This window comes from Propithecus coquereli, unplaced genomic scaffold (assembly GCF_000956105.1).
Source record: "Propithecus coquereli isolate 6110/MARCELLA unplaced genomic scaffold, Pcoq_1.0 Scaffold176, whole genome shotgun sequence".
In the NCBI taxonomy this organism is placed as follows: Eukaryota; Metazoa; Chordata; class Mammalia; order Primates; family Indriidae; genus Propithecus; species Propithecus coquereli.
The window spans coordinates 310,588-323,376 of NW_012142301.1; the positions used below are offsets into that span (position 1 = coordinate 310,588).

At 38.8% G+C, this 12,789-nt stretch overlaps 1 protein-coding gene across 1 annotated transcript in view; it reads right to left on the reverse strand.

Moving 5' to 3' along the window:
- UCHL3 (ubiquitin carboxyl-terminal esterase L3 (ubiquitin thiolesterase)) overlaps positions 1-9,243 on the reverse strand; it is a 63,489-nt gene extending 54,246 nt beyond the window's left edge. Inside the window, exons 1-3 of the mRNA XM_012642163.1 lie at positions 9,172-9,243; positions 9,047-9,058; positions 1-110 (exon numbers count right to left, since the gene is read on the reverse strand). The exon at positions 1-110 is cut by the window's left edge and continues 17 nt beyond it. Of these exons, the coding sequence (XP_012497617.1) occupies positions 1-110; positions 9,047-9,058; positions 9,172-9,213 (164 nt within the window). The 5' untranslated portion in view covers positions 9,214-9,243. The remainder of the gene's footprint in view (positions 111-9,046; positions 9,059-9,171) is intronic.
- Positions 9,244-12,789: the final 3,546 nt, after the last annotated feature.

The window sequence follows — 12,789 nt, forward strand, 5'->3', positions numbered from 1 at the left end:
AGAAGTAGCACTGCACAGACTGGTCTTGGTACCATACTAAGGAGTTCAGGATCCATTCCATATACATCAACAAATTGCCAGTTAGGATGTAAACCTAATTGTTTGAGAAACTGGTAAAAGAAAAAAAATAGTAGAATGTTAGTTACTGTTAGTTGGTAAAAGAAAAACCATTATAACAGGGAAATGATCAACTAGTATGTACTGTGTATCTAATACATATAAGGAGATATAATACAAATGTTCAATAAGAATGCAGTAGAACAGCATATATCAAAACATCACATTATACACCACAAATACATGTAATTCTTATTCGTCAATTATACTTTAATAAAATGGGGGGGGAGGAGGGAGGGGAGAAGAATGCAGTAAAGCAGGTTTTCCATGAATAGGGTAGAAAGAGACAGCAATTTATTTATAGCACATAACAAACATTTAAAATTCATGATGTGAAACAAAACCACTTCTTTCAAAATCCATTACTTTGGGATTGATAAATCCAGACTTCACCAAATATATACAAATTAGCTTGGCTGATATCTTAAACTCATTTCCAACACTTGATTTTTAAGGATAGGCATTCACGTTTTAGTAAATAAAAAAATTGTTTTAGCACATCAACAGAGTTTATCCTATTTACCAAAAAGATGTCCCACGTTTAAAGATAGATTGACAGCTAAGCATTATATCAACGAGCAAAGAGTGATAATAAGCCAAAAAATCCAAGTGACTTATCTGTACAACAGAAAATACTTAATAAGGGAAGTAAATTACTGGCTTCCCATCCTCTAGTACACAATGAAACTGACTCAAGTTCACTGCTTCTCTTTTATCTGGCCAAACAATTATAACAAAAGATTAGCTGTTTTTTACAACTCTTAAAGTTTCATAGGAAAATAAAATGTCAGATCTTAATCTGTCACATAGGGAAAAAAATAATAATGAGAATGTCAATTTCACAATAAATTTATAACTGTATTGAAAAAAGCTGATAATTTTTTGAAGTATACCATCACAAAATAAGCAAGTTTTAGATGATAGAAAAAAAAGAACATAGAAAACAAAAATCGTATTAAAAATGCATCAATACATCTTACCTCAAGAATATATTACAGTATCTACTGGTTTAACAATATCTGAAATTTTAAATTAAAAAAAAAAAAAGGTGTCCTAAGCATCTCTCCCTGAAAAATGATCACATGTACTTAGATCATCAAATGAGATCTTGCAAAACCAATGGAAGCCTTACCATGTTACATAAACAGTGTTATTCATCTCACATGTATTTGAGTTCTCTAAGATAAGACCTTCCTGTTTAAAGGGCAACTCTCCTATCTTTCTATTTCTCTGCTTGTAGAAAAGACAGACTCCACTTAATGATAATATCATTGGTCAAAAATAAGGTCATAAGTATGTTTAACATGAAATATACTGATTTAAAAAACCTCTTCTGACAGAATAGAGCTAATAGAGTTGAGTATCTATTAGGTTCATTCCTGCCTCAAGTCACATGCCCTACAACAGTCCGGTGTGTGGAGATCAATGTAATACTCTACATTATACCCATTCTTCACCAGATTTCTACTCACGATTCCAGACATGAATAAAGTTCACTAAAGCACTCCAAACTGCTTCCCTCTCCCTTCTCCACTTCCTCCAAACTTCCTAGTCTGTACCCTTTTCAATATTCAATTCTATCTAGAAATCAAAAAGAATAAAAACTGACTGCAGGGCCTGGCGCGGTGGCTCACGCCTGTAATCCTAGCACTCTGGGAGGCCGAGGCGGGCGGATCCTCCTGAGCTCAGGAGTTCGAGACCAGCCTGAGCAAGAGCGAGACCCCTTCTCTACTAAAAATAGAAAGAAATTGGTCAAACAACTAAAAATAGAAAAAAAAATGAGCCGGGCATGGTGGCGCATGCCTGTAGTCCCAGTTATCTGGGAGGCTGAGGCAGGAGGATCGCTTGAGCCCAGGAGTTTGAGGTTGCTGTGAGCTAGGCTGACGCCACGGCACTCGTCCCAGGCAAGAGAGTGAGACTCTGTCTCAAAAAAAAAAAACAAAACACTGACTGCAAAGTCAAGGGAAAAGACTGTGTCTTATTCATCTTTTTAATCCCATCACCTAGCACTGTACCTGGCTGAACCACAGACACCCAAGTTTTACTTCTTAAACTAACTGAAGAGTACATCTCTACTTTAATAGATAACCCAGTCATCTGTATTTCTACATATCAGTTAAGCCTATTTATAATGAATATTTAATATATGTGTTCATTTATGCCAAGTTAAAGAGGTAGAAAAGATACATTTGGCTCCTAATTTAAAACATGGCATTCATTTAATCAAAGAAAATTATCAAAGATGCCTTTTTGCAAAGCCATTTCTACACACTTAATTAGAAGCATCCTGTTCACATCAAGTAGGATGAAAGATTTCGTAACCTCTAATACTAGTCTTTTGGCTTTTCTAGTTTAAATACTCAGTAATAAAGTAACCAAAAATAAAAATCTGATTAGCTCACTAAATTTTCACAATTTTGGCCAATCAAGAAAAATAATTCATAAATTATAATACGTGCCCATTAAAGAATCTTTAGTCAACTTACTCTTTTTATTCCATGGTCTAATGACAAATTTTTCACCAGATAAAGAATATTTAAAATTACTTGTAAATATTTTTTGAGATCATTGTGTGTGAGGAGCTAGGAGACTTACCCACTTTACTGCCACTGGCAAGGCAAGTTTCACTGTACCCTTTACCAGTGAGAAAACTGAGTATGAGGGTTAAGTGATTTTTCAAGGTCAAGTGCTCTGGGAGCTCTGGCATCTTGCTTTTCTGGTCTCATTTCTCTCTCTGCTCAGACTATCTTTTTTGTACCTTGTTCTCGAACTTTAGGCACGATGAACTCTCCAAAAAAAAAAAAAAAAGATCTCCAAAGGGTCTATACTATCTTTTCCCTCCAGGTTTTGCACACAAACTAGACTTCTCTATCTAAAAAACTGTTAGTCCCTACCCCTAACTTATAACAAATTATTCCTCATTCTTTAGGTGACAAATTACAAAAGACTCTGATTTTATACATTTTTAAAAATAGAAAAATAAAATTCACTTTCCTTTCAAATTTGTTCTAAATCCATTTCTTCTGGTCTTTAATAGTCTGCTCAGGGCAGCCAAGATTCTGCCTTGTTACTAATTTATTAATGATGTGAATTATGATATAAATTGTTTATCTAGTAATTGCTTATCTAGTAATTGATAGTATTACTATCAGTAGGAGTATACCAGTAGTAACTGCTAGATGCAGAACTAGGAGAATAACTAATAGTTAAATGAGAAAATAGCAGCTTGGAAACTAGCAAAAATTAATGTTAATAAAGATTGAATGAAAAATAAAAAAAATGAATTATTAAGTACAGAACAGGGAAACACTGAAAATGTTTTATGTGGGGATTAAGAAAAAAAGGGGTTTACTTCATAGCAAACTCAATATGGACTAACAACAAAATTGTCAACAAAGGTGATACTATGTTAGTCTGCTTTAAAAGAAAGATCATTCAAGATAATGTAATAGCCCACTGTAATCAACATTTATGAAGGTCAATGACCAAGTAAAGAGGGACAAAAGGAAGGTGACCAGGAATGATAAGGTTTTGGAAGACATCACAACTGAAGTTTCCAGGCATGTTCAGAGAAGACTTAAATTATTGTGATCCCTATCCCCAGATATTTTTAGTATTAATAATAACATAAAGGAACAATTAGGAGCTGGGCACAGTGGCACATGCCTGTAGTCCCAGCTACTCAGGAGGCTAAGGCAGGAGGATCACTTGAGCCCAGGAGTTCAAGGCTAGCCTGGCAACATAATGAGACTTCATCTCAAAAAATAAAATCTTGCTTTAATTTTAAAAAGTTTTTAAAAAGAGTAATTAGGTGTCCTCTGTATAGTTTCAAAGGGAAGATGATGGACACCTGGAGGCAGTTACAGAAAAGCAGATTTTGTTTAAAGTAAAAAATATATAATTCTTCTATTTATATATTATTTTCATAATTATAATTAAAAATTAAACTACCTTAGGACATATAATACTGCTCATTGAAACAGGCAAAAGATTCATGAACACAGTAAAGATAATTTTAAGAAAGATTTTCTGGAGCAGGAAAGCAGCTTTTTTTTTTTTTTTTTGACAGAGTCTCACTCTGTTACCCAGGCTAGAGTGCCGTGGCGTCAGCCTAGCTCACAGCAACCTCAAACTCCTGGGCTCAAGCAATCCTTCTGCCTCAGCCTCCAAAGTAGCTGGGACTACAGGCATGCGCCACCATGCCTGGCTAATTTTTTCTATATATTTGTAGTTGTCCAGATAATTTCTTTCTATTTTTTTAGTAGAGACGGGGTCTCGCTCTTGCTCAGGCTGATCTTGAACTCCCGAGCTCAAACGATCCATGCGCCTCGGCCTCCCAGAGTGCTAGAATTATAAGCGTGAGCCACCGTGCCAGGCCCCAGAAGCTTTTTAAGATCTATTCATCCTTCCGTTCCATAACTACATATTTTTGAGAGCCCTCTATGGGCCAGGCACCATGCTTGGTACTTCAATCATATCCCTGCTCTCACAGAACTTACATTCTAGTGGTAAAATACACAGGATAAACAAGTAAACACGTAAATAAATAAAATAATTTCACAAGGTGGGAAGTATTATAAAGAAAATAAAACAAGACAGGATGACAGTACAGATTTGGGAAGGATAATTTTTCCTCCCCAGGACTCACTGAGAAGGTAACTTGAAATTGAGCCACAAATGACAAGAAAGAATCACCCCTGAAACAACCCCGATTAGATGATGCCAAGCAAAGGACGAACAAGTGCAAAGACTCTGAAGCACGAACAGACTCGGCATTCAAAGACTGCAGCACAGCATGAGTGGGCCAGAGATGGGCAATACCCATCATCCATTCACACTAAGAACCTTGAAGTGTACTCTAAGGACAAGCAGGGGAAGACCATTAGAGCATCTTAAGCAGGGAGTCACAAGACTTGGTTTGCATTTTTATAAGACCACTTTGGATATACGTGGAAATAAGACTTTCCGGAGGCCTGAGGAAGGCAGAAAAACTAGTTAGGAAGCTACTGCAGTTACCCAAGCTAAGGTTGGTGGTAGATTGAGTTGTGGTTGTTGAAATGGAGAAAATGGCCAGAATTGGGATAGATTTTGAAAGAATAGCCTATAGGAGTTACAGATCAATTGGATTTGAGGAATGAGAATAAGAATATTAAAAATAGCTAACATTCATGGAGAGCATGCTTTGTTCCAGACATTGTTCTGCATATTTTACATGTAGTCATTTATTTAATCCTTACAACAATTTTACAAGATTAGGAGAGATTATAAGAAATTAACTAAAGTACAGAGAGTTAGATAACTGCCCATGGTCTCAGGGCTGGTAAATGGCAGAGCAGAGATTCCAATCAAAGAAATCAAATCAATATACTATAGCCTCTTCAAAATGGCACGGTCAGGGAGAAGAATCACTGATACCAACCTGAACATTGGATAGATGAGGAAGAAATGGGTTTAGGGGAAAGACGGGAGGATGAAAATCTAGATTCCATTTTTGGCCATATTAAGTTTGAGGTATCCATAAGACATCCAGATGGAGATATCAGAATGGTAGTTGAGTATATAGATTTCCAATTTGGTAGAGAAGTCACAGCTTAAAGGAAGGTGGGGTCAACTATGCGACAAATGATGGCATTCAAGCTACACAATAGAAAACATCACTAGGAGAGAATGCACATAGAAAAGATTAGCAGTCTAAGACAAGCCCTGAGAGCTTCTTAGAAGTTGAAAGGGAGATGATCTAGCAAAGGAGATTCTAGGAAAATAGGAAAATCTGAATTATCATAGAAATCAGGACAAGATAATGTTTCAAGAAGGATGGAGTAGGATACTCTACCAAATGCTGCTGAGAAGCTAAGAAATATGGAGACAGAAAAGTGACCACTGGATCTAGCAAAGTGATTAGTAAACCTGACACAAGCAGTTACCATGAAATGGTGGAGACAGAAGCAAGCTAGATAGGAGTGAATTCAGAAGAGAAGGGAGATGAGGTAGTAGTGGCAGCAGCTATGGATAATTCTTTGTGTAGTTTACAAAGGAAAGAAACAGAAGTGAGGCAGTAGCTCAAGGAAGACAGAATAACAAGTTTTTTCCTAAAATGGGAATCACTAATTAGAGAATTCTTGCATATTTATGGCAATAATCCATCAGATAACCTTTAATTCTTTTTCTAACGCTAAGCATCTAGGCTAAATAGAATAGTTATGCTACAGCAAATTTATTTCCCTTTGGACATTATGCTAGAAATCCATTGTACCTCCTCAATAAAATCACAATTAGGAATAATTCTAGTGGGATTCCATATAAAAAAATCATCAGTTCTAAAACACAATATTCAAAATATATATAATATGGCTGTGCTATATTGAAATCACAAAAAATAGTCACAATGAAAATTTAGTATGGTCATAAATAATAACGATTACCCGTATCACATTCTGTACTTCTAAAAAATGTTATAATTCCTGATGTTTAATTATCTGTAACTTTCCATCAGCTGCAAGCTGCTTTTACACCTTTAAATGCATATGTAAATAAAGTAGAGCTTAGAAATTTTTAATAATTTTTTCTATTACTTAACTGATTTTATTCTAAGTAATTTCTACATGTAGCATAACCAAATATCCTTAAAAGGGGTTGACAGCATACTAGCTAACAAGATAAATCATTGCTTACCACATCTACTGAGACACGTGGTTACTAGCAAATGTCTAACAATTAATACCACGCATGGTAGACGTAGCATGGTAGACGTGTGATGACTATTCTTATAAAAACACTAGGCACCATTAGACCATAAAGCAGTATGTGCTAAAACTAAGAGTACAATAACAACACATGCAATTACCAAATGGTAGATCATAGGATCTATGATTCCATTAGGTTGAGGAAATAAGAGAGGGTGGTATGGATATTATCGTTGGGGTTTACTAATTCTCCAAATTCTAAGTCAGTTAATTAAATTTCTATTCATTTTCTAATCTTGATTCTGCTTCTAACACATAAACAATAAAGAAACCACAAAATTTTTAGTTAAAACTAACCACTTAGATACTTGCCCATTTTCCCCCTAAAATCACATTATTTCTTTAATAAATTTAAAACAAACTAAACCACGCCAAAGGATGGCATACATAGTGTACAATCTTTTACTACATAATATCTTTTCTGTTTATGTCACCTCAGAAAGTTCTCCTGTCACTATCCAACTTATTAAATTTTCCCTGATGGTCCCCCTCATAGCACCCTGTTAATTTTTTCATTGCACTTAATTGCTAAAGATTTGTTTGTTTACTGTCTGTCTTTCCACTGGTTTAAAAAGCCAAAAAACATGAATATTTTAATCAGCAAAGAATAACCAGCTCCTGTTCAGACAACTGGTATTACAAAAGGTGCCACCTACATATTAATACTAATGAGAGAATGTGATTTATAGTTTATCAAGATAACAAAGTCCATTAGCAGCTGAATAACAGATTTTTTAAGTTTCGGTTATACAAACTTATATTTCATTAAAGCAATTAACAGTATCTAAAAACAGTTTTGTTTTTTAGCTTATTGATATGACTCATTACATTGATTTTTGAATGGTGAACCAGCTTTGCAATATCAGGATAAACTGCTCTTGGTCATGATATGTTATCCTTTTATATATTTATTGCTGCAGAATTTTATCTGTTAATATTTTATTGAGGATTTTTTATATGTTCATGAAGGACTCTAGTCTGCAGTTTTTCTCATTATGGCTTTTCTGGTTTTGGTGTCAGGGAAATTCTGGCCATAAAATGAGCTGGGAAGGGTCTCCCCTCTTTTACGTTTAAGTAGAAATTAGTATTATTTCTTCCTTAAATGATCATCTCAAGAGATGCAGAAAAATCATTTGAGAAAATTTAACATTGATTCATAATAAAAACTCTCAGCAAACTAAGGAACAAAGGAACTTCCTTAGCCTGATAAAAGGCATCTTCCAAAAACCTATAGCTAACATACTTAATGGTGAAAGATCTAGTATTTTCCCCCTAAGATAGGGAACAAAACAAGGATGTCCCTCTCCTGGGAATTTGCTACAAGCTTTGAAAACCAAAAATTAACTTTTGGACTACACAATGAATCTTTATTCCTTGCTGACGAGAAGGACGATTAGGTGGGAGTTATATGACAGACTAAGAGAGTGGTAAAAAGAAAACGAGCTGTGAGAATGAAAAAACAGGATAAGACAAGACACATCTGAGTAAATAAAAAGGTTATACCTATTAGCACTCACTTTTCTTTTAATCATGTGGTTGGAAAATGTTCCAACCTCCGATACCCACAAGGAACTTTAAGGGCTGTAAGAGGCAAAGAATGGCGTGCGAACTATTAAACTGAGATTTCGCTGGTATGAAAGCAACTAAATCTCCAGTTTTAGAAGACTGGAAGAGAAAGGGGGCGTGGCGGGGAAGAGAAGCGACTTGATGGGGCAAGAGAAGACGACTGGAAGATGATTTCATAGTGCAGGCGGTGGATGAAATTACAAGGACTGAGTGGGCGAGTTTACAAAGCTTGGAGTCAGGAAGTGTAGGCAAATTAGTCATCCAGAAGGTACAGGGGTAGGAAAATTGGGGAATCGTCACTAGCAGGAGTCAAAACGAAGAGGGAAGAGGAGTAAGAGTACAGGGTAAAAGTCCTTCAAACCTCAGACCCGGAGTCCCCAGGAACCGGCTGACCGGGGAATGGGACCAGAGGAGTGGCTGAGGCAGCCGGGAGCATCTCCAGGAGCCAGGTGGCAGGGAGGTGGCCGCAAAGGGGGCGGACCCGCCTGAACCAGAATAAGAGGGACCCTCACGAAATTAAATCCCAGAATCCTTGGGAGCGCAAGGTGGAGGCCAGCAGAGAAGCGCACCGAGCAGGCAGAAGGGACTCCAGGGTCCCAAGCGACAGACACCTCACTCACCTGGTTGGTGACCTGAAAACAAAACAGAGAACACGGTTTTGAGACAAACTGCTGTGGACTAGCTGCACAGCCCGGCTCCCTCCGCCCCTGCCCACGGCCCCTGGGCCGGACCGAGCCGCGCTCACCTCAGGATTGGCCTCCAGGGGCAGCCAGCGTTGACCCTCCATGGCGGCTCTGCCCACCTCTCTCCAGCTCTGACAACCGCCGCCGTCGCCGCCGCCGCCGCTTCCGCCCCCGCGCGCCTTGACCTGGGACTGTCCAACCCACACCCCCGCAGGAGGGGTGCCGAAGGACGAAGAAGAGTTTGACGACCCTCTAGCCTTTTTAATAGCTCCTTGCATAACCATAGGTCAAGTCATATGTTTTAAATTAAGATTAAATCGAAGAGGAAAAATAGAAGCCACATCCTTATTTCTGAAGTAGACGCTGCCCCCACAGCTCTCACCCCTCATGCTTGGACTCTCCCTAGCCGAGCCGAGCGCTTGCGTCCTACGCATGCGCCACGCGCTAGTCTCGGACCGCGTGCTCGCCGGAGCCCTCCCATTGTTGCAGTGTCTGTCGGAGGCGCCAGGGGGCGCGCCACTGAATTCTAATCTGAGGAAGAGACCAGGTCCCTAGCCATCCGAAGGCAGCAAAACCCCAAGAAGCCCTAGAGTCACGGCCCTGTTGCTCCTTTGTTAGGGTACGGAAGTGATGTGATGGCCTTGTCTGCTATTGCAGAGTGAGGGGCATTTCTGTATACCTGTTCAGTTCCGTTTGACAAAAAATGTGGAGCACCTACTATGAATCATTCACTGTACTAAGTATTGGGGACACAAGCTGAGCTCATTGTAGAGTAGTGGCAATGGACAAGAGAAGGGAGAATCACGATAAAAGCGTGATGCATGTGTGGTAGTGATAGCATGAGGGGTGCTGGGGTTACAGAGAAATGCAAGTGAAGGGGGAAGAGAGTGTCCAGAAGGCTGCCTGAGAAAGTGGATTCCTGGACTGAACCCTTAAGAGATAGTAGGCTTTAGCCAGGGAGAGAAGAGGGTTCTCTGAAGAAGGGAAAGTAAATTGTGGCTGCAGAGCTAGTTAGAGTAAAGAGCACTGGTTAAACGCAATGCTGGAGAGGTAAGCAAAGACAGCCTGGTCAAGAGATCTGGGCTTCATCCTAAAAATAGGGAACCATTGAAGGATTTTAAACAAGATTTTTTATGTCTCTTCCTGCAAATTCTAGGAGGCCAGCAGCAGTGTTTTTTTCCTTCTTCACTTTGTTTATCCAGGACCTAACATATAGTAAATGCTCAATAAATATTTGAAGAATAAATGGAATGATCAGATAGGCAGAAACACCACTGTCAGTAATATAGAAAATTTGCAAGAAAGAAATGCTGAAAAAATTAAGACAGTAGACTGCGTGCAGTGGATCACACTTGTGATCCTAACACTTCAGGAGGCCAAGGCAGGGAGGATTCCTTGAGGCCAGAAGTTCAAGACCAGCCTGGGCAATAGTGAGACACCCCCCGCCTACAAAAAACAAAACAAAAAATTAGCCATGCATGGTGGTGTGTCCTATAGTCCCAGCTACTGGGGAGGCTGAGACAGGAGGATCGCTTGAGCCCGGTTTGAGGTTGCATTGAGCTATGATCATACCACTGCACTCTAGCCTGGACGACAGAGCAAGACCCTGTCTCAAAAAAAAAAAAAAAATTACGACAGTAGCAATGGAGAAGGAGAGGCAGGTGCAGATTAAAGGGACAATCCTTTCAGTGAGCAAGAGTCATCAATGGTAACTCCAGAAATGTGACGTCGTAGAGTGCATTTTACTACTTTGTACCCAATAAAGGAAATTCAAGGAGATAGCAGTTAGGGAGTGAGGAAAAGATAATTTTATCATGCTGAGTTGCCTTTCTTGGGGAACTTCCAACTCTCCCACCTGTGTTCTTCTCGACACTGTTCTTTGACCTCAAAGGCATTTCCAGTCCCTTAATTCCTCTTTCTCCTTATCTGTCTGATGGATTGCTGCTATACCCACCCAACATTTTGATTTGATAAAACTGGCAACATCCAGCTCTTGATGGGCTTCGTTGCATTATCAGTAGAATTGCACCACCAGGCTCTCAGTCTCTATCGAGCTCAGTGGCGTTCCAGGGGCTGCTTTTCAAATTACCCACTATCAAAGGAAGGACCTTGCTCCAGAACCCTGAGGTTCTGCACTGTGACTCTCCTGTTGGGGTTTAAGACTCCAAACAGTCCCTGGTGGTCTAGTGGTAAACAAAAAAATAAAGAACTTCACACAGCATCCTTATTCACCCCAGATTCCAGCATCTGCTGAGACATCTGACCAAACAGCAAGGCAGTTTGCATTCCAGCGCGGACTTGCTGCAGAACATTCTCTTGCTCAGGGATCCACACAAACTGGCAGTCTTCTGTGCCACCCAAAATGGTGACAAGAATCATTTCAAGCCAGGTGATTAGCAACTTTAATTCCGTCTCCACCCTCAATTCCCCTTTATTATGTGGCATAACATATTCACAAGTTCTGAGAATTCTGATGTGAACATCTTTTGAGGGGGCATTTTCTGCCTATTGTACCATTTTAAAGATGGGGTCTCACTATGTTGCCCAGGCTGGAGTGCAGTGGCTGTTCATAAAGATTTTAGGCAATGAAAGATAATGAGCAACTTTCTGAAACTTTGAACAGCAATCCAGTGCTGAGTTGTGAGTACTACGAGATTGGGAACACCTGATATAGACAGGTTTAATGAGGTCATAAAAACTTTAAAAATTGTATAATAAATAACTAATAATTATACAACATTAAAAATATTTTTGTAATTAAAAAAAGAAAATGGCGACAATTCTCACTTGGGGGAGTGATTTTTAGTATTATAATGATATGTTAATGAGTTAAAGGTAACTGGAGGTTGCCTGCTCTGGTCTGCACCAGCATTGCACAGGTCTGGACTTCCTCTGGGGGTCACGTGGCTATTTGTAGAATTCAGGCCATCTGGTGTCCTTGAGCAGCTGTGCCTCTAGATAAAGAAACTAAAGAAAAATTGCTAAAAGAAGGAAAAAAACGGTTAAAGTTTTCCATTTGCTTTGTTGGGGCCGTCCCAGTGACAATTTCACTATTTAAAATGGCCTTCAGGCATAGTGTTCAAGTGCTGTCTAGTGTTCCTAAGCCCAAGAAGACTACGGTATGTCTTACAGAGAAAATATGTGTGTTACATAAGCTTTGTTTAGGCTTTGAGTTATGGTGCTATTGGCTATTGCTCAATGTTAATGAATCAACAATATAGGTAGTCTCTGGGTTACGGATGAGATATACTCTTGAGAACATCTTTAGGTCAAATTTGTATGAAACTCGGATCCCTGATGAACAGTGCATATGTGGTAATGATAATACTGTAATGGCTCATATGAGGAAATAATAATACAGTGTAATACTGTAATAATAATACCCCTGTACTATAATAAGTTACAGAAATGATTATGCTCTTTCAATTCAAACAAACAGAACATAAAAACAAACTCATAAAAAGTTAACATAGGAGAAATTTCAAAAAAGAATATTAAAGTTTAACACTCATCTAATGTCGCATCAATGTCTTGCTTACTAGAAGGGGCATTTCTGAGGCAAGAAGGTGGACTAAGATTTATCAGAAGATGATAATGGAGATGGTGCCATAGAGGATGGAGTGGGTGCTGGAGAATCAGGATTTGCTTCTGTCACTGGAAGAGAGGAGCTTACCACTGAA